General features: G+C 39.2%; 1 protein-coding gene and 1 long non-coding RNA gene across 5 annotated transcripts in view; one reads left to right on the top strand and one right to left on the bottom strand.

The window, feature by feature from the left end:
* LOC149136254 (uncharacterized) overlaps positions 1 to 22,585 on the top strand; it is a 64,499-nt gene extending 41,914 nt beyond the window's left edge. The window contains exons 2-5 of one of the 3 annotated variants that reach the window (XR_016241689.1): positions 6,009 to 6,278; positions 7,697 to 7,812; positions 15,267 to 15,403; positions 21,178 to 22,585. This is a non-coding gene — a long non-coding RNA (uncharacterized LOC149136254). The remainder of the gene's footprint in view (positions 1 to 6,008; positions 6,279 to 7,696; positions 7,813 to 15,266; positions 15,404 to 21,177) is intronic. The other 2 variants (XR_016241690.1, XR_016241691.1) reach the window with 2 other exon arrangements.
* Positions 1 to 22,999, bottom strand: part of LOC106872486 (uncharacterized) — a 62,238-nt gene that overhangs the window by 9,827 nt on the left and 29,412 nt on the right. The window contains exons 2-9 of one of the 2 annotated variants that reach the window (XM_089351478.1): positions 14,681 to 14,926; positions 11,552 to 11,715; positions 10,820 to 10,989; positions 8,514 to 8,619; positions 7,153 to 7,253; positions 5,593 to 5,754; positions 2,365 to 2,458; positions 705 to 768 (exon numbers count right to left, since the gene is read on the bottom strand). In XM_089351478.1, the coding sequence (XP_089207604.1) occupies positions 705 to 768; positions 2,365 to 2,458; positions 5,593 to 5,754; positions 7,153 to 7,253; positions 8,514 to 8,619; positions 10,820 to 10,989; positions 11,552 to 11,687 (833 nt within the window). In that variant the 5' untranslated portion in view covers positions 11,688 to 11,715; positions 14,681 to 14,926. The remainder of the gene's footprint in view (positions 1 to 704; positions 769 to 2,364; positions 2,459 to 5,592; positions 5,755 to 7,152; positions 7,254 to 8,513; positions 8,620 to 10,819; positions 10,990 to 11,551; positions 11,716 to 14,680; positions 14,927 to 22,999) is intronic. The other variant, XM_089351477.1, reaches the window with a different exon arrangement.

Raw genomic sequence — 22,999 nt, 5'->3', positions numbered from 1 at the left:
ATTGACCCCAGGGCTCAACTGGCACTTATTTTAATCGACTCTGAAAGGATGAATGGTAAAGTCAACCTCGGTGGAATTTGAACTCAGAATGTAAAGATGGACGAAATGCTGCTAACCATTTTGTCTGATGTGCTAATGATTGAGCCAGCTCACCACCCTAATTAACATAAAATATTGACAGAAATTCAGCTCACTTCAAAGTACAAAAGTTTGTATCACAGAGCCATGGCTAGTCTCAATCAGGTTGGTATCAAATGGGTTAAATAACACCAACAACAACAACCTCATAAGTATGGGAGGAATTTGAAAAGCAATGGGCATTGCTCTTCTTTAGATTAAAGAGAAAGCAAAAATAATAAAATGCTATGTAATTCTTTAAAATTTTGGTTCAAAACCAGAAATTTTAGGAGGGCTTAGTCAATTATGTTGACCCAGTACTTGACTGGTACTTTATTTATTGACCCCCAAAAGGATTAAAAGCAAAGATGACCTCAGGGTATTTGAACCTATGACATAACAGGCCAGAATGAATAGCTACCAAGAATTTTTGTCTGATACGCTAATGATTCTGCCAGCTCACCACTTAAAATAAATTGCTTCAAAATACCATTTAGTAATGAGTGTCTAAAAATAGATAATAGCTAAGAAACATCCATCTCTATTGTATCAGGGACCCAACAAACCAATGTAAACATGGTTCTTACTTGGCTTCCTGAGCATATTCTATTAATTTCAACACCTTCTGACTATGGCCCTGGACAGAATCCACTGAAATGGAACAGAAAAAAAAATTAATAAAATAAAATGAAATGAAATAAATAAGAAATGTACGAAACAATAAAAGTAAAAAATATTTCATTTCTTCAACATGTCAGTGCCTGTACTTACATACAGAACAAATTGTTCTTGGCACTCCGTCGCTTACGACGTCGAGGGTTCCACTTGATCTGATCAACGGAACAGCCTGCTCACGAAATTAACGTGCAAGTGGCTGAGCACTCCACAGACACGTGTACCCTTAATGTAGTTCTCGGGGATATTCAGCGTGACACAGTGTGACAAGGCTGACCCTTTGAAATACAAGCACAACAGAAACAGGAAGTAAGAGTGAGAGAAAGTTGTGGTGAAAGAGTACAGCAGGGTTCGCCACCATCCCCTGCCGGAGCCTCGTGGAGCTTTAGGTGTTTTCGTTCAATAAACACTCACAACGCCTGGTCTGGGAATCGAAACCGCGATCCTATGACTGCGAGTCCGCTGCCCTAACCACTGGGCCATTGCGCCTCCACTCAAAACATAAACCTAGAGGAAATGCCACTAAGCATTTTGTCTAACATACAAACGATTCTGCCAACACACCACCATCATTAATATTAATAATAACTAAGGCAGTAAGTTGGCAGAATCGTTAGCATACCAGGCAAAATGTTTAGTGGCAGTTCATTCATCTTTACTTTCTGAGTTCAAATTCTGCTGAGGTCAAATTTGCCTTTCATCCTTCCAGGGTCGGTAAAATATGTACCAGTTGGACACTGGAGTTGATGCAATTGACTTATCCCACTCCAAAAGTTGGTGGCTGTTTGCCAAAATTTGAAACCAATATTAATAACTAGATTCTCATTTTGGCACAAGGCCAGCAATTTTGAGGGGTGGCGATTAGTGAATACCATCAACCCCAGTACATGACTGGTACTTTATTTTATAAATCCTGAAAGGATGAAAGCAAATTTGACCTCAGCAGCATTTGAAGTCAGAACATAAAAAGCAGAACCAAACACAGCAAAGCACTCTTTTTAACACTTTAATGAATCTACCAGATCAATGACTTATAATTGTTACCAATAATTCTTTCTTTTATACACAGAAACCCTGAAATATTTGGGGGTGAGGCCTAGTTGTTTACATCAACCCTAACACCTACTTGGTACTTATTTTATTAACCCCAAAAGAATGAAAGACAAAGTCAATCTGGGCAGAATTTGAGCTCAGAACGTAAAGACAGATGAAATGTCACTTAGCATTTCATCTGGCATGCTAACGATTCTGCCAGCTCATCCACCTTATAATTATTATCATTAATAATGCTTTCTACATTGGTACAAGACCAGACAATTTTAGCTTGGTTGATTAATTCACAAATGTTCTCTCTTGGGTTTATAAACTCAAAAGCAAAAGTACTTTCTTATATAGAATTAATTTATATTCTCTATAGAATATTACACACTTTTCCTTGTAGTGATATTGGAAGTCTGGCAACCAGGTTTGGAAGAGGTTGTAAAATGGAGGCCTAGAGACATGCAAGTTATTCTGCAGTCACCCACCTCTCAATGTTAAAAAAAAGAAACAATAAGAAGACATAAAGCTTACAGATAAAGTCAGCAGGGTTGTAGTGTTCAGCACAGTGTAGACCACACTGTGAAAAAACATCTAGAGTGTTCTTTGCTTCTCCGTGATATACAATCTAAATTGAGAAGATAGAAGGAGAAAACAATATAATGTTAAAGATCAAATTATGGAACATATGTTGAGAGAACAGGACAGAAATTAAGGAGATTTAGCAGGTGTAAAATGTCAGAGAAGGTGTAAAAATGCTAGGAAAAGTGCAAAGAAATGTTAAGAAAGATGTAGAAATGTTGAGACACATGTAGAGATGTCAAGTAAACTGCAGTGATGTCAAAACAGATGTAGAGATGTCAAGAAAGTTGTAGTGATGCCAGAACAGATATGGAGATGTCAAGTAAACTGCAGTGATGTCAAAACAGATGTAGATATGTCAAGAAAGTTGTAGTGATGTCAAAACAGATGTAGAGATGTCAAGAAAGTTGTAGTGATGCCAAAACAGATTAGAGATGTCAAGAAAGCTGTAGTGATGTCAAAACAGATGTGGAGATGTCAAGAAAGTTGTAGTGATGTCAAAATATGTAGAAAAGTCAAGAAAACTGTAGTGATGTCAAAATATGTAGAAAAGTCAAGAAAGCTGTAGTGATGTTAAAATATGTAGAAAAGTCAAGAAAGCTGTAGTGTTGTCAAACAGATGTAGTGATATCAAGACATATATTGAAATATTTGGACAGATACAATGATGTCAGGATAGAGATGACAGAGGAAACGTAAAAATGAAAATAAATAAATAAATAAAAGTGAACAGATATGAGACTAACATTTAACAACTATATAGGTGAAATATATCCACAAGACATATATAGCAACAAAATCTTCTTTCGATCACACTCTATCATCTTTTAAAAAGGATACATTGTATATTGTAGTCCCAGATACACTGTGCCTGAAAAAAAGACAGGATGGTCAAAGTTGGAGCACCCTTATTCAATGGTCTGCTCAATCAGAGCAGAACAGGGGCTAAACAACAATATATATACAGGTGGCTGATATGAAATAACTATCTTTGTTTGGGGACTGATTTCAGTTAATCATAAGAGCCACAACAGCTTTGCACTACCATTATAGAAGGCACACGGTAATTTTCGTGGTTTTCTTTTGATTATTGTAATTCCTGTTTCCTTTTTATATATTTCATTTCATATTATGCTTTGTACTCAGCTAACACTTTATAAGTATATGTATATTGATTTCTGACACCAGATTAATAGTATCACTATACCTAAGCAACATCTTAAAATATATATACATGTGTGTGTGTGCGTGTGTGTGCATGCGTGCATGTGTGTATGCATGCATGCATGTATGTATGTATGTATGTATGTATGTATGTATGTATGTATGTATGTATGTATGTATGTATCATCATCATCATCATCGTTTAACGTCCGCTTTCCATGCTAGCATGGGTTGGACGATTTGACTGAGGACTGGTGAAACCGGATGGCAACACCAGGCTCCAATCTGATTTGGCAGAGTTTCTACAGCTGGATGCCCTTCCTAACGCCAACCACTCAGAGAGTGTAGTGGGTGCTTTTACGTGCCACTGACACGAAGGCCAGTCAGGCAGTACTGGCAACGGCCACGCTCAAAATGGTGTATGTATGTATGTATGTATGTATGTATGTATGTATGTAAGCATGTATATAAGTATGATTGAACAAATGATTTATTGGAAGCAGACACTTCAGAAATTGTTATTCCAATTTTCTCATGGCTAATCATTAGATGAGTAAAATAGGACACAAAATCTGATAGATAATGAGGGTACAGTAAAAAGGGCTTTGAATATCAAAGCAAATGCTGGGGGTTACTGTTTAACAATGCAACCATTTTTCATTTTTCTTGAAGAGTAACATTTAATGCTTAGTGTTACACAGATAGGGATAATTAATGTTATTTCAATATGGTAGCTATAAGAACATATACAAGGGGGTACTGGAAATTTCCAGGCTTTAAGGGTGTTGCGAAAGGCCTGGTTGAAGGCCCAACCTTCTGAGTTCTTTTACAGGGCTTAGAAAAACTGAAGGACTGCTGCAATGAGTGTGTGAATCTGAGAGGGGAATATGTTGAATAAAATCATAATTAACTGATCCTCCTGTGTTTTCTTTTACCCAAAGCCAGGAACCTTTCAGCACCCCCTCATAGGTGCATAAATGCATATAAGAAAAGACAAATTTTATTGGTGTTTGGATGTAAAAAATAATAACTGTACAAAGGAAATAACTTGCAGTTATTAAGTGCCTTTAAAAGTGATAAACAAAAAGGTATTAAGCTCCATTCTTTTTAGAATTTACCATTTCACTCAACCATTTGGAAGCATACATGCAGTTATAAAGCAATTCTGATTGTTCATTCACTCTGTTGTTATTTTGAAATTATCTAATTAGCTTCTCACTTAAATAAAACTTTCAATATCAATTTGAATTAAAACTACCCTATTCTTAACGAATGCCATTATCGAGGATTAACCATTGAATTTTACACACATTAATCCTGTTTCTTTCAGAAATCAGATGTGTTTGGAAAGGCGTGTAGTAAATTTCTAATTAGATCTCTAGACTGTATATATATATATATATATATATATATATATAGTGATTAAAATTTTAAAGGTCTTCTTGGTCAGTTTAATGTAAATCCTGCAGGCACTGTTATTCTTAGGTTGACTTTAGTGCAACAGACTAGAGCTTTCACAAGACAATTACTGATAAGGGTCAAATATTTACGGTACTACAGTTACAAATAGGAGAAGGCATGATATCATTGCAATGGTATAGGATTAAATTCAGTGTTTATTCGAATTTGCAAAATTTTGACAACATACCCTTAACTTAATTTTATTTTGATTAAAAAACATATCTTTGATTTATATGAAAATAAAAAGAGAAGAAATTTAAGAAGTCTCTGGTAATATGGATATGAATTTTAGACCATACATTTTTGCTGTGGTTTGTTGTGATGTTCTAATTGTGACTGTATTGAAAGTGTTTTACGTAGGATGTGTGTGGTGCCTAGTAGTGCTATTTTCTGTATGTTATATATAGTTGCTAGTCCTGGTGTTTTTGTTATGTATTTGTCTTGCACTACACTGGTCTTCTTACCACTACCACCTCACAACAATATCACCACCATCACCACCACCACCACCACTACTAGCAGTAAGTAAGTAGTATAATGTAAACTGATCCTCACCTTGCCATTAGAAAGTACCAGTAATTTACTGAACATGTGAAATATTTGACTGGAAGGTTGGTGGATGGTAGCTAGTACTATTTTGTTGTTGCTCCTTGCTAGATTCTGTAGATTCAACATCAGTTTATACGCCATAGATGAATCAAGGCCAGATGTTGGTTCCTGCAAAAATGTAAGGGGGTGAACACATGGTTAATTAGGGGCAGCAGGGAACAATGGTAGTCAATAATTAAGACAACAGATACAACAGTGGTAACATCTGGAATGTTGATAACAACAGTAAGAACAGCAGTAGCAAAAACAACAGACAATTAAACAAAACAACAGTAGCACTAATAGGAGTTAAAACAACAGCAACAACAATAATTGTACAAATGATAGCAGTAACAACAAACTTTTTAAAGTTATTTCTACAGATTTCTATTCTACAGATTTTCTATGGAAATTAGAGCCAGTTATGACGTATCATATAAAAATATGTCTATTTAAACCATTGCGATCATCATCGTTTAACATCTACTTTCCATGCTGGCATGGGTTGGACGGTTTGACAGGAGCTGGTTAGGCAGGAGACTGGACCAGGCTTCAGTGTCTGTTTTGACACGGTTTCTACAGCTGGATGCCCTTCCCAACACCAACTACCCCAGCAGAGTGGACTAACTGCTTTTTACATGAGACCAGCACAGGTGAGGTTAGTTTTGATTCAAAGATGGAAAAATATATATCAGAAAAAATAATAAGGTATTCAGATATCTGGATGGTTGTACATTTACAGATTTTTATTAATATGTCACATGTTTTATAAATATTAGTGCTTGCACCTATTCTTCCTCATATTTGAAGAACCTACAAGAATAGGTGCAAGCACTAATATTTATAAAACATGTGACATATTAATAAAAATCTGTAAATGTACAACCATCCAGATATCTGAGTACCTTATTATTTTTTCTAATATATAATTCCTGTACATCACCTCCAAACCTTCCAACACACATATATATATGTATACACACACACACACATGATGAGCATCTTTCAGTTTCCATAGACCAAATCCACTCACAAGACTTTGGTTAGTCCAGGGTTATTGTAGAAAACACTTGTCTAAGGAGCTGTGCAGTGAGATTGAACCCAAGATTGTATGGCTGGGAAAAGGCTTCTTAACCACAGAGCCACACCTGCACCTATATAGCCACACCAGTGTCTCACCACAAAGCCTAACCTTTGAAGAAGAGAGTCACAGTCACTTAGACTGAGAGCGTTTCTGAAGTGGTATTTTATTTTATTGACCATGAAGACAAGAGAGGCAAATATTAAGCGAATAAGAATTTAAATAAAAGCTACAACAGAAGGACAACAACAACAACAACAACACAAATAACATCAGCAGGACAACAACAACGTCAACATCAGTAGTGCAACAACATCAGCAGTACAATAATAGCCAAACAGCAGCAATTTTAACATCAGGATGACAACAGCAGCAGCAAGGGTAAGAAAAGACAACATTGAAATGCATCTGAAATAATGTCAAAATAAAATAAAGACTTAACTCACATCAACAATAATAATATCGGGGTTTGTGAGAAGTTCACAGGATATGTTGGCTCTTTTCTTCTCACCTCCAGACAATCCTCTTGTCCACGATGACCCAATAACTGAAAATTATAACGACCAGCTGAAAATTATTTGTTACAAATAGCAAAAGAAGAAAGAAAAAAACAAACCCCTTCCTCTATCAAACACCTAATAACACCAACATGTCGACACTGTCCTCTTCCCCTTTCTCCCCACCACCACCACCACCTCCTCCTCCTCCTCCTCCTCTGGTAGACAGGAACTATGAAGGAGAGTCAAAATTTATACACACTCTTGTTTTTTCAATGTATGTAGGTGTGCAATGTCATGCAACTACAAAACTCTCTTCAGCAAAAGGCTTCGACGTTTGGTGTGAATTGCCAGCTTCAGTTTACTGGCCAGCAAAGCACTGTATCTTGTACTGTTTGATTGTACACCCCTTTTCCAGGTAGTCTTGCAGTATAGGCCCCTTTTGAGTCTCAAAAAAGAGGGTTAGCATCACTTTACTATTCTTCCCTTTCAGGCATCAGCCATGGCTGTGATCTCACTTTACTTGGTGAGTCTTCTCTGTATCATGCTGAATCTTCCTGAGAACTACATTTAGGGTTCACATGTACGTGGAGTGCCAGTTATATACGTGTAAGTATGTATTTATATATATATGTGTGTGTGTGTATCGTTTAACGTCCGCTTTCCATGCTAGCATGGGTTGGATGATTTGACTGAGGACTGGTGAACCAGATGGCTACACCAGGCTCCAATCTGATTTGGCAGAGTTTCTACAGCTGGATGCCCTTCCTAACGCCAACCACTCCAAAAGTGTAGTGGGTGCTTTTACGTGCCACCATAGGTTATGAGCGGTAGTGGTGTCAATACTCATAAGATATTGGAATCTTATATGTCTACCATTCTGCCTAAACAATGGATTTACAAATACAATATCCCCGCATATTTCACATCTATTTTCATTCCTCCAATTCACTCTCTATTTCCTATCTTAGCTAAATTAACTATTGCTTAACCATCCTCTCACACACACCGTCTCTGATGAAGGGATATAATAAATATCCTGGAAACAGCTGTAAGACCTTCTATTTATAAATGTTCTAAAATATACACAGCCTTGGTTTTTTAATCTCATTACGAAAAGTAAATCCATATATATATATATATATATATATATATATATATATATATATATATATACATACACGCGCGCGCTGAAAGCATATGCATGTATTATGCAGTTTGTTACAGTGAAACAAAATTAAGAAAGAGGAGGAAAAAAAATCACGAAGGCTAGGTTAAAAGAAAGAAGGAATATCTGTATTGATATTTACCTGTGTCCAGACATTTTTCTAACTCCATCTGTGAAACAATCTGGTCTACTCTTTTTTTCTTCTGAAAGTCAGTCATTTTCTCAGGGAGTTTGACCATGGCTGTGAACTGATAGAATATATATATATATATACATATATATAAAGAAAAATAATGTTCTCCAGAAAAATTTCGCAAAACACCAGAACAGGACAAAGCGAGAAATATAAAATAAAGAATTAAAGTAAAGAATAAAGAATAAAGAATTTTATATCTTATATTTCTCATTTTATCCTGTTGTGGTGTTTTGCGAAATTTTTCTGGAGAACATTATTTTTCTTTGTGGTTGGGGCGTTGGTGACCTCTTTCTAGCATATTGGATGTCCCCCTAGTGGTCATCCTTTATACACGTATATATATATATATATATATAAATTATACACAAACACAGATGTGTGTGTGTGTATTTAAAAAAGATTTTGTGAACGTTCATGATACTGCCACAATATCTGAAGAAAGATATTCTTAAAATAAAAATTAATATATTTTAAAAAATCTTAGATAAGAAACAAAATGACATGAATTTTTTTGGAAGGAAGTTTTGATATTGTGTGTGAGTGTTTCCACAGTATTAGGCTTTGAAACACAAATGTTAAGGGGCACACAAATACACACATACACACACACACAAACTGCTATTAGTATGAGTATAGAGTTATGCATATGTATGTGTGTGCATATATGTGCTTTCATGTGTATGTATATAAGGGGAAGTAGTGAGAGAGGGGAGGCAGTGTTACCTACTAGGTAAGCTGGATAATTGGCCCAAGCCTGCTAAACTTTGTGGGTGCCTGTGGTAAGTAGCTTGCTTACGAACCACATGGTTCTGGGTTCAGTTCCACTGCGTGGCACCTTGAGCAAGTGTCTTCTACTATAGTCTCGGGCTGACCAAAGCCTTGTGAGTGGATTTGGTAGACGGAAACTGAAAGAAGCCCGTCGTATATATGTATATATATATATATATATATATATATATATATATGTGCGTGCGTATGTTTGTGTGTCTGTGTTTGTCCCCCCAACATCGCTTGACAACCGATGCTGGTGTGTTTACGTCCCCGTAACTTAGCAGTTCGGCAAAAGAGACCGATAGAATAAGTACTAGGCTCACAAAGAATAAGTCCCGGGGTCGATTTGGTCGACTAAAGGTGGTGCACCAGCATGGCCACAGTCAAATGACTGAAACAAGTAAAAGAGTACCCAAAAACACAGATTTTCAGACAACATTAAAAAAGAAATCCAACAAAAAAAATTATAAAAAATATTTTTTTTATTTAACCTTAATTTTAAGCTTAACCTCAACTTTAGTATCCATGCCTGTCAACAGAGAATTGCTTGACAATGTCTTGACAGTATCAGGTAATTCAATCATCACCTGCTGAATTAGTGAACTAGTTGTACACTATTTATAGTGAGTTACAACTCCCAGATGTATTCACCAAACAGCCAAAACTAGGTGAATCGGTTGCACTTTGTAGGACTAACCTAGGGTGTTGAAAAGCCTTGTAGCAGTATTGTGCATGCTAAGTCTAAATCCATATATCAGTCAAACAAATATGAACTAAAGGTGAGGCTGCAAGGTAAGAAGCTTGCTTCCCAACACATGGTTCCAAGTTCAGTCCCACTGCATGGCACTTTGGCCAAAGCCTTGTGAGTGAATTTAGTAGATGGAAACTGAAAGAAGCTTGTTGAATATACATATATATGTATATATATATATATATATATATATATATATATATATATATAGCACAGACTTTTGTCAGTGAACAGGTCACAGTCTCAAAGCGACGAAAATATTTTGACAAATTAAATTTAAATGTTGAAGTGAATCTAACGGTTTTTGTGTGTTATTTTAAATGGCTTATAAACACCTTCCACGCTACAATTGTTTTCGTTCCAGCACGCCATCTTGTCTTCTCAGATATAAGTTAGTTTACATCACCCAATGTCCTTTCTTTATTACATAGTGTGATTTGACTGCTATCTCTAGCAAGCCAAGTGACCATGCAGAGGCTCTCTAATAATTATAGTGCAATGTGGGAATGATGGTAGTGGGCACAGAGCAGTCATCACATGACAGTGGAGTTGAATATATTTGAGTTCCAAATCATAGAGCTTTCACAACATCCCTTTGAAAACTTACCAAACCCAGAAGTGGTTTGTCATTGTTTCGCTTCAGCTGAAAACATCTAATTAAGACAGTCCTTCAACATGAAGATCTGTATAAAAACTGGTTCACAGCAAAGACATTGTAGAGTATACTTACATGTAGTACTTCTCTGAGAGTTAATTTGGACGGTAATATATCCTGTTGTAGTACATAGCTCATCCGACGGCTCAATGCCTTGTTCAGTTTCTGACCATTAACTGTTATGGATCCTTGTTTGATGTGTTGTCGACCAGAGATCACATTCAGAAGAGTAGTTTTGCCAGATCCTGTTAAACAGATATCATAAAAACACACAACAAGTAAGAGAGAAATTCCACTTAATTGCATATGTTATTTGGAAGGGTTGTATTTTTGCTGAAACAATTGTTTTTACAGTTGGATAGATATCCTTTGCAACTCTTGACCCCTCAGCTGTAATGAACAGAGTAGAACATATTTATTTTACATTTTGTTGAGTCAAACAAATTAGTACAGAAGTTAGTGTTAATATATTTAATGAGAAGAGCACTACAAAACTAATTAGAAATAATTACACGTTGAGAAAAAAGACAATATCAGTCACTAACTAATATTATTTTTCTTAATCTGGTAAGTACAATGTTAAAGTAAATTAGAATGTAATACTTAACTAAATCTATTATGGAATTTTCACAATACAGTAACATTTCCTTGTAAAAAGTATCAGCAACTTGAGTTGTTAAAGGAAAAAAGAATTTAAGGTTATCATTGAAGATGTTTCCTTTTAGAGTTTTTTCATCATTTGTTTTGATATTGGCAATGCTTAGTTACTTGAAATTCTTGAGTGTTCCTTTATCTTAGTCAACTTACCACTTGGTCCCACCACAGCCATTAGCTCACCAGATGTTATCCTGCCCCAGACATTCTGTAGAATTGGTTTCTTCTTGATTTCAACAACAATATCTTTAAAGACAAGGTTCTTTGCAGACGAAGGTGTATCCTGCATTATGGTTTCAGATTTCAATGGAATTTCACTGGAAAAAATTACGGAAAAATGAACAGGTGATTAGTTCTAAGCAACCAACTTGTTTCATCCCCCAATCACAAACCAGACTGTTTACACAAATACCTTAAACAGGCTATCTTTCAATTTGATGTGGGAAAATGGTCAACTGAAAGCACATGGGTTTTGTTTACATCTAATCGGCCTGTTAGGGTTAGGGTTAGGGTTAGGTTTAGGGTTAGGGTTAGGTTTAGGTTTAGGTTTAGGTTTAGGGTTAGGTTTAGGGTTAGGGTTAGGTTTAGGGTTAGGGTTAGGGTTAGGGTTAGGTTTAGGGTTAGGGTTAGGGTTAGGGTTAGGGTTAGGGTTAGGGTTAGGTTTAGGGTTAGGGTTAGCCGATTAGATGTAAACAAAACTCATGTGCTTTCAGTTGATGTTTTCTCACATTAAATTGAAAGATAGCCCCTTAAACACTCTTGATCTCTTTCACACTTCTAAGCCTAATCTCTATCTAACCATAAGCCTCTCTGCACCTATTGGATCATCCACTTACTGCCTCACAACTGCTTCACACAGTACCACTTACCACTCATCATTCCCATTCCTTCAGACTCTATGGCACTTCAAGTCATCTGACAGGTCAGAGTTCTGCTAGTTTTATGCCACTTATCCATGGCAGCAAATGTGTTTCATTCGTGATTCTTCAGAAATAGCTAAATGAGTAACTAAAACCATATTTTAAGCATATTGCTTCATATTCACCACTCAACAAAGCAAAAACCAGAAGTCCCAAGTCCCCCAAGTGGTTTACTCATAGTTGCATTGTAGTTGTGGAGGTGCAATGGCCCAGTGGTTAGGGCAGCGGACTTGCGGTCATAGGATCGCGGTTTCGATTCCCAGACCAGGCGTTGTGAGTGTTTATTGAGCGAAAACACGAAAAGCTCCATGAGGCTCCGGCAGGGGATGGTGGCGAACCCTGCTGTACTCTTTCACCACAACTTTCTCTCACTCTTACTTCCTGTTTCTGTTGTGCCTGTAATTCAAAGGTTCAGTCAGCCGTGTCACACTGTGTCATGCTGAATATCCCTGAGAACTACGTTAAGGGTACACGTGTCTGTGGAGTGCTCAACCACTTGCACGTTAATTTCATGAGCAGGCTGTTCCGTTGATCGGATCAACTGGAACCCTCGACGTCATAAGCGACGGAGTGCCAACAACAATTGTAGTTGTTCGGGCAAAAAAAAAAAAAAAAAAAGGCCTATGAGGCCTACACAATCGCATCTATTCCCCAAAACTGGGAATTCCCCCAGGAGTGTAACCCCTGTAAAATCCGTATTTTGATTGCAAAGGATAACTTCATGCATTGCATAACCCTCAAACCATCTCCCCTCTGAAACTACTGCTTATCCTTTTGGTCACTTACCAAAGGATTTCCACCAACTTTGTGAAATCAACTTTCTTCCTCTTCTAAATAATGATGGTTCTGTAAGCTGTGCCCCCATAGAGAAAGCTCCCTTACTTTTGCTGCCCATTTTGCATTTAACGCCACACTACAAACCCTTGGTTAATCCCCTCCAAATCTTCCCCTTTCTACCTCAAAAGGCTTTTCATCCTGCTCATCACACACACAGCAAGTGCAGAAATAGTTCCAGCTACTTCAAACAAGGTTACTGACCCTGATAATGCCCCTTCTCTTGCACTAAAACAATGCACTCTAGAAATTGCTCCTAGACATTATTTACATTTGACGGATATTTGTCCTCATCTTGTTTGTTGTTAACACAACGTTTCGGCTGATATACCCTCCAGCCTTCATCAGGTGTCTTAGGGAAATTTCGAACCTGGGTTCTCATTCCTGAGGTATTTCTCGATGTTATTATTATTATTATTATTATTATTATTATTATTATTCAGGTCACTGCCTGGAATCAAACTTGGAATTTTGGGGTTTGTAGCCCGTGCTTTTAACCACTACGCCATATGCCTGTGTAAATAATGTAAATAATATACATAATTCCTCATCTCTTAAATATAGAACTGTATTGCTCCTAGACTCTCCAAACTCTGTAATATTTCACTCTCTGCAGGGATATACCCTGATATTTAGAAGCACACTCAAACGTGTTCCATTTCAAAGGAGAACAAACACTCCAACCCAGCTAAAGAGTATCCCATTGCTCTCACTCCAAATACCACCAAGGTAACGGAGATAGCTGATTACCAATGATGTTCTTCAACAACTTGAATCTCTCTTTCTCTTCAGTGGCCTCAGTATTACTTACACGGAGCACTGGTGACCCACTCTTGTTTGTATGTCATTCTGACATTCTGTAAGGCTCAAAACAAGGTCCGCAATGGAGTTTTGCTCCCACATCTGAATCAGTGCTGTTAGTATGCACATTGATATCCTGAACCACACAAAGCCGATTAGCACGCCATCGCAAATGGACACATGCCAGCCCCTGGCCTACAAGACTGTTGTTTTCCCCCTCTCTCTCTCTGTCTTTTCTATTGTTACTATGAGCTCTATTCCTTAGAGCTGGTTGATCTCATACCTCCACTGATCAGGCATTATTCATCCATTAGTGTTTCTACTTCTCCTCACTCTTGGTGCATCCAATAAAACCCTTGGCTCTGCACTAACCATTATACCCAGTCCTTTCTCACAACATCATCCCTCTGGAATATTTGTCCTTGCTCATTTCTTTCCAGCATGAGCTGACAACAGTTTAAATAGGACATTAATAGCATCGAGCTCACCAGTCTTGGAGAGCCTGTAAAGATCATGGGCTCAGTCCCTTCTTTCAGATTCAACAAATAACAAAAAGCTGTTACTGTTGGTAGAAGTGGTGGTGGTAGTGATAGTACTGCTGTTGTTACTTAGCTTCAGGTCAAACATGACTGAGAAAACCTGTGATAAAAGGCATCCCAACCATACCCATCATGCCCATTCTGTCTGTTTTAGGCAAATGTAGGATTATATTTCTAAACCGTCTTACACTTAATATGAGATAGCAGGGTGAGACTTGAGGCAAAATTTAAACAGTTGTTTGTGGCAAGGGTGGTAGAAGTGGTAATGGTAGTGGCAGCAGGGGTGATGGTGGTGGTGGCAGCATTGGTGATAGTGGTAGCTGTGGTAGTAGCAGCAGAGATGATGGTGGTGGTGGTGGTGGTGGTGGTGGTATAGAAAAGTTTGTAAGCATCTGATACACTTCAGTTTCTCCAATCATTGCTCTCCTTCACAGCTAAAAGAAGAAAAGTGATACTGTCCTGGAATAAAATGGATTCTTTGTTAGTTCTCCCCCCCCCCGCCCACCATCATCACAACCACAACCATCATTGTCAGCACCAGTACCACCACCACCACCACCACCATCCCCACCACTATCATCATCAGCATCACCCACAACACCATTAATACCCACTACCACCAACTGAAAATGAAATGAAAACATGAAGAGTGTTCTCTTGATAGTTTTATTGCTTAAAGCCAATCATGTTAATTTTTTAACTAGCCATCCTATGACCAAAAGCATTCCAGCCATGACCATCCCATTTATTTTTTTTTGCTTTGTTTTTGTTTAGGTATGAAATCATTGGACCGGGTGATGAAAGTTACAGAGTGGGTCATAGCTCAGCTAATTAGGAAGAGAGTTCGTCAAGATGAGATGCAGTTTGGTTTTCTGCATAATCTGCATTATAGGCGCAGGAGTGGCTGTGTGGTAAGTAGCTTGCTTATCAACCACATGGTTCTGGGTTCAATCTCACTGCGTGGCACCTTGGGCAAGTGTCTTCTACTATAGCCTCGGGCCGACCAAAGCCTTGTGAGTGGATTTGGTAGACGGAAAAGGAAAGAAGCTCGTCGTATATATATATATATATATATGTGTGTGTGTGTGTTTGTGTGTCTGTGTTTGTCCCCCCAACATCACTTGACAACTGATGCTGGTGTGTTTACGTCCCTGTAACTTAGCGGTTCGGCAAAAGTGACTGATAGAATAAGTACTAGGCTTACAAAGAATAAGTCCTGGGGTCGATTAGCTCGACTAAACGGCGGTGCTCCAGCATGGCCACAGTCAAAATGACTGAAACAAGTAAAAGAGTAAAAGAGGGTTGATCTAGAGTTAACCCTTTAGCATTTAAACTGGCCATATCCAGCCAAAATAATCTACCTGTATTATCTTGAAACTGGCCAGATCTGGCCTCTCACACTTACCCTACAATATTATTCTTAAAATAAACAATCATGTCATTGAAATCTCAAAGCTACAAGGTAATGTATGACTAATTGATATGAAAGGGAATAAACAAGCCTTACATTTGACAAAGAAATCTGAATGTTAAAGGGTTAAGCACAATCGTGTAGATGGGGATGGGAGCAGGATGGACAGTCCCCTTGGGTGATGCTTTTATGGGGAAAGCCCATAGGGTGTATTGAAATAAAAGTCTTTTTTTTTTTTAATGTTGGGACACTACACGCAGTTTTCAATTCAGAGAATCTAGTTAGTAATCAATATATATATATTCTTTCATTCTTTCACTTGTTTCAGTCGTTTGATTGCTGCCATGCTGGAGCACCGTCTTTAGTCGAGCAAATCAACCCCAGGACTTATTCTTTGGAAGCCTAGTACTTATTCTATCGGTCTCTTTTGCCGAACCGCTAAGTTACGGGGACGTAAACACACCAACACACAAGCGATGTTGGGGGAACAAAGACAGACGTACAAATATTTGTGCAGGTGGCACATAAAATACACCATTTTGAGCATGGCCGTTGCCAGTACCGCCTGACTGGCCTTCGTGCAGGTGACACGTAAAAGCACCCACTACACTCTCTGAGTGGTTGGCATTAGGAAGGGCATCCAGCTGTAGAAACTCTGCCAAATTAGATTGGAGCCTGGTGTTGCCATCCGGTTTCACCAGTCCTCAGTCAAATCGTCCAACCCATGCTAGCATGGAAAGCGGACGTTAAACGATGATGATGATGATGATGATTCACAAATGAAAACTAAAAGTAAAATGTCTTTTTATTTTGCTTAGTAATCAATAACAAAAAGAAGTAAAAGAAAAATAATATAATAAATAAATAAATAAATAAATCCTGCAAATTGTACTTTCTGAAATTGCAGAGAAGGTAAACAGACAAATAGTCCAGTCATTAGCCAATCAATCATGCAAGGAAGGAAACAACATTAATAATATATTCTACATAAATGCTAAATGTATTCTGAACTTATAAATAATCTTTATAAAACATTATTCATGGCTTAACATACTAAACACTTCGGTATTTACGGTATTGGCAATAGTATTCCATATTATTCTACTTAATTAAACTATAACCCAATCTTGTTTCTGACTTGTTTTAACAAGATCTGTTCATTTGAACAGATCTAAAACCTTTTACAGAATTTGTTTCCAAAGCAGTCAAACAGGTTTTAAGAAGGTACAGTTAATGGCAGTCCGAACAATTTCCTTGATTTAATAGATTTTTTTTTTTTTTTGCTTGCTTTTCTGTTCTTTTTCTCTCTTCGGTAGGTTTCAGACATGCTCGGACTGCAGCCATGCTGGATCACTGCCTTCAGGAGTTTTATTTTATTATTTCATTTTATTGTTTTATTAGACTCAGATTTTTGTGTCTGATATTTATTTTATCGATCTCGTGAGGATAAAATCAAAGTGAGCTTCAGCATAAAGTAAAATGTAACTAAATACCACGGAGTGGAATGAGATAATTGGGAGCAGCTGTTTGGATACTGGCGATTTGGCATGGCTGACTGGATGTAGAATCTGCTTCAGTGACAAGTGCATTTTTGGCACCAGAGGCAAACACACATGCATGCACGCAGAAATATACACAGAAAGGAAAAGAGATGGGGAGAGGAGTTGAGAAAGAGAGAGCAAGAGGAGAGAGAGAGAGATTATAATTTCTTAACTGCACACTGTGGATATGGGAGTGCTCACACACATAAACACCATAAACACAGAGGAGGAGGATGGGGAGGTGTAGGAGGACGGGGAGGTGTAGGAGGAGGATGGGGAGGTGTAGGAGGAGGATGTGGAGGTGTGGGAGGTGTAGGAGGAGGGTGGGGAGGGGAAGGGTGGGAGGGGGGGGGAGGAAGAGATGGGAAGGGTGGGGAGGGATGGGGGGAGCAGGGGAGCGGGATGAGGAGCGGGGGGGAGCGGGGGGAGGGGCGGGGGGGGACGAGGAGCGGGGGGGGGGGGCGGGACGAGGAGCGGGGGGAGCGGGACGAGGAGCGGGGGGAGCGGGACGAGGAGCGGGGGGAGCGGGACGAGGAGCGGGGGGAGCGGGACGAGGAGCGGGGGGAGCGGGACGAGGAGCGGGGGGAGCGGGAGGAGGAGCGGGGGGCGGGGGGAGCGGGAGGAGGAGGAGGGTGGGGAGGAGGAGTATGGGGAGGAGGAGGATGGGGAGGGGAGGAGGAGGAGGAGGATGGGGAGGAGGAGGATGGGGAGGAGGAGGAGGATGGGAGGAGGAGGAGGATGGGGAGGAGGAGGAGGATGGGGAGGAGGAGGAGGATGGGGAGGAGGAGGAGGATGGGGAGGAGGAGGATGGGGAGGAGGAGGAGGATGGGGAGGAGGAGGAGGATGGGGAGGAGGAGGAGGATGGGGAGGAGGAGGAGGATGGGGAGGAGGAGGAGGATGGGGAGGAGGAGGAGGATGGGGAGGAGGAGGAGGATGGGGAGGAGGAGGATGGGGAGGAGGAGGAGGATGGGGAGGAGAACGACTACACAACAATGATGGCAACGACAAAGAGAGAAACTCTGCCAGATCAGATTGAGCCTGGTGTCGTCTCCTGGCTCACCAGTCCTCAGTCAAACCGTCCAACCCATGCCAGCATGGAAAGCGGATGTTAAACGATGATGATAATAATGATGATGATGATGAAGATGATATCTCCCTTGGTGCATGACTTTGTGGTCACCCTGTATAATGGAGGTTATCAGAAATTATACAAAGAGGATCAATGCTTTAGTAGCACCGACCTTTTTTCAGGCTCAAATAGGTACCATGGGGAGGGAGATGTGGTTTATTACTGAAGGTGACAGTGACACTGTACAATTTAGTGTTTCATTGTTGTGTAGCGATGAGCTTCCCTCCAAACTAAACTATCTACAACAGTGGTTCATATAGCCCCTAAAGGTCGATATGAGATTTTCAGGGGTCCTCATTACAAAAAAGGGCCCTGAAAAAATTTTGCTTTAGATGTATGTATTGGTATGTATTGCAAGAAATGAGTTTTCTTTCTCTAACATATGTATATGAGGTAAAAAACATAATAAATGCACAAACAAACGGAAAACAGACACAGAAGGTCACCGACTCCTCATCAGTTTATATATATATATATGGCTACACTCTCGGAGTGGTTGGCGTTAGGAAGGGCATCCAGCTGTAGAAACTCTGCCAAATCAGATTGGAGCCTGGTGTTGCCATCCGGTTTCACCAGTCCTCAGTCAAATCGTCCAACCCATGCTAGCATGGAAAGCAGACGTTAAACAATGATGATGATGATGATGATGATGATTTTACAGAGTTCAACCTACCTGAGTTAATGTGTGAAAAACAAAATAAGAATTTTGAAAGAAGTTTCAATAAAACTTGATGATTTTAAACATCAAATAGCTATATGGGTCCATCAGAATAAAATAGTAATCAAAGGGGTCTATAGATAAAATAATAGTTTAGAACCCCAAATCTATAGCAATGAGGACATGTTGTAACAGGAGTACAAGGAGATAGGACATTTGAGCTTGAGATAGCACAAATGTGCTATGGGAAGGAATTAGTTCTTGAATTTACCTCGACATAGTTTTTTGTTGGCACTCCGTCGCTTACGACGTCGAGGGTTCCAGTTGATCCGATCAACGGAACAGCCTGCTCGTGAAATTAACGTGCAAGTGGCTGAGCACTCCACAGACACGTGTACCTTTAACGTAGTTCTCGGGGATATTCAGCGTGACACAGTGTGACAAGGCTGACCCTTTGAATTACAGGCACAACAGAAACAGGAAGTAAGAGTGAGAGAAAGTTGTGGTAGAAGAGTACAGCTGGGTTCGCCACCATCCCCTGCCGGAGCCTCGTAGAGCTTTAGGTGTTTTTCGCTCAATAAACACTCACAACGCCCGGTCTGGGAATCGAAACCGCGATCGTATGACCGTGAGTCCGCTGCCCTAACCACTGGGCCATTGCGCCTCCACACCTCGACATAGTTAAACTGCTGCCATTCAACATGACATGTATACAGAGGGTGAAATATATAGCCTACTGCATCTGAGGTACGTCATCAGGTGCCTAAACTGTCCAACGACGACAACAGCAAAAAGCTTGGTTTTACATCTAGCAACATCACAATAAAGTTCACCAGTTTCAAGTAACAAGCATTAAGCAGATCTGGTTGCCTGAACTGGCATGGCACCTTCCTAACTCCCATCCACACTAGTTCGCTCTTTCTCTTCGATGAGCTGATAGGAAGACCCTTTGAGGTGTGAAGGGCGGGGTGGGTGATGGATTTAAACATTCAGCATAAACTTTTGTAATGTTAACAGAAATTCTGGATGGGGTAAGTAGCCAACACACCAACATGTAAGAGATATAAAGTAAAAGTAAAAATAAACAAATAAATGACCCCCCCCCAAAAAAATACCACTGATAATTTCAAAAGTAAATGTAGGAAATATAGTTGGAAATAGTCAAGTATTGTAATCAGGTGTATGTCACATCACGACACAGCACAAGAATTATTCCACATAAAGAGACACCATCAAATTGTTTGCTTCACTCCAAAAGTCAGCTTAATGACTCTGTTTGGGGAGTGGGAGAGAGAGAGAGAGAGAGAGAGAGAGAGAGAGAGAGAGAGAGAGAGGTGGGGAGATGCAGGGAAGAGAGAGAGAAAAAAAGAGATGTACAACAACCACTATTATAACAAGAAACACTAAAAGATCACTTTACATTCTAAATACTCTCCAGGAACAACAACAACAGGATGATGATGCTAAAAAAAAAAAAAGGTCAGTAAAAAGGATAATGGGAGGTTAGGAGTGGTTGGTTCTATAAAATGGTCATTTTACTAACTGATGATATTATTGGACCGATAATGTCAAAAGGTGGGATAATGGTAAAGTGCTTGTGTGTAGGGGGAGTTGAGTGCCGGATGGACTATACTTGATAATAATTTGATGAGTTGTTTGGTGACTCAAAGAGTTCTGGTTTCAAATCATGCTGTTGCTGAGATGACATTTTTTAACGACTTTTAATTCCTCTCGGATCAAATGACACATTGGATGCCAATCCACCTGAAGCCACTCCTGATTCTGTGATACAAACTTTGTTTTAAAGTAATCGGTAGCAGGAATATTCAGCAATCACCCGATATCATGATTCGCTAGAATATTGCCCATGTGATCAACAAAATTTGACCAATCACAACTTTGCATCAAATAGGCTTCAACAATGACTTTTCTTTTTTGTCTTTCAGTGCACTTCATTCTGAGCTTATCAAACAATACAAAGTCAGTACATCACAAATACTAGACAGAGAGCTTTCACAAACAACAGAGAAAGCACAGACAAACACTGTAGGAATTGACCAACAGAGATGGATGACAATACAAAGGCAATGAACAACATTGCAAGTCAGTAACCAGCAAGCTTTATCTGCTTCTACAACTACACCAGGGACAAAATCTCTCACAATGTTTTGTTGTTCATAGTAATGACAACTATTATTTGTTGTGTGTGAAAAGAATAAATTGTTGCTTATCAAAACCTCAACAGATTCCTGTGTTTCTTTCTGTACTGATCTACATTTAAACCTATCAAAATTTCATGTGAGTTTATGTTAATAATGACACACCCAACTCATGGAAGTATAGGAAAATGGGCATAAAATGGTGATTGCATTTGTGATCCAGTATCAACTTCACATGGTTCAGCATTCTGAAAGCCTAACAGAAACAAAGAACTGAAACATTACAAAAATCAATGAACGAAGATCAATATATCCATCTGTCCCCACTAGAAAGAATAAATAAATATAACAGAGATAATAGGGTCCTGTAAAAAAATTCTGTACATGACAATAAACTGGCCAAATATCAGTTTCAAATCTTGGCACAAGACTATCGATTGGGGGTAGGGGGAATTAAGTTGATTACATTGGCGTCAGTGCTCAACTGATACTTATTTTATCAGCACCATAAGGATGAAAAGCAAAATCGACCCGGGCAGGATTTGAACTCAGAACATAAAGATGGATGAAATACCACTAAGTGTTTTACCTGACATGCTAACAATTCTGCCAGTTTGCTGTCTTACAAACTCTACAAACTGAATTAGGTGATTTATTTAACAGCAGTGGTAGCAGAATGGACAGGGCCTGATCTTAATATAGATAGACTCTTGACTAAGCACCACTAAGCCAAAAGGAAAAGAAAAGAAGTAATAATAAAGGAAAGAAACCTTTTGGCGAATAAAGGTTTAATTAAACTGGAAAAAAAAAAAAAAATCCTGCCTTCAGTTCTTTCAATCATCTTCACCACAACCACTTTTACCGTAGTGACCAGACTGGAATGAGATGATTGGGTGCTCTGTCTCAACACTGATAATTTGGCATGGCTGGCTGGATGACCAGCTTGTTTTGGTGACAGTATGTTCTGACACTGAAAGCAAACACACATATACATACATATGAATGTGCACACAGAAATATACACATACAGCTGCAGAGAGTGTGTGTGTGTGTGTGTGTGTGTATGCATGTGTGTGAGAGACAGAGAAAGAAAGAGAAAGAGAGGGACATTAAAATATCTGATGTTAAATAAGTCAACATCGAATTAGCAATGTTAAATAAGCTGCAACAAAACTGCTGCTCTAAAACGTCGCATATACCCCCCCCCCTCACCAGACAGTGGAAAACTGCCAGCCTTTCCTATTTAAAGGAATGTGACTAGATGTTCGTCAATCGGGCACTCAGTCCTACATAAATCCACTGACCAACCATGTTTTGACAGGGTGAGTGCATGTAGAATGGTTTCACCACTCTGGCCACATCTCAGGACAGGCCCAGCTGACAGCATTTCCATACCTGTTGAGCTTGACTTGAACCAACAACCACCCTTTAAGGACCCTTAAGTTTTCATTAAGAACATTCCCAACACTGCTTCTTTATAGTGAGGAACTTTCATTTGATGCATTACTAGAGGGCTGTCAACATTCCAGATGCCAGACACCTAGACTTAGTCTTGATTTGACCCATCACTGCTGCTCTCTCAAAGGGATGAGCAGTGGAGAACCATGCC

This window comes from Octopus bimaculoides, chromosome 4, assembly GCF_046866305.1.
Source record: "Octopus bimaculoides isolate indiv1 chromosome 4, ASM4686630v1, whole genome shotgun sequence".
In the NCBI taxonomy this organism is placed as follows: Eukaryota; Metazoa; Mollusca; class Cephalopoda; order Octopoda; family Octopodidae; genus Octopus; species Octopus bimaculoides.
The sequence above is the reverse complement of the archived record's forward strand: the minus strand, read 5'-3'. Positions and strand labels throughout refer to the sequence as shown.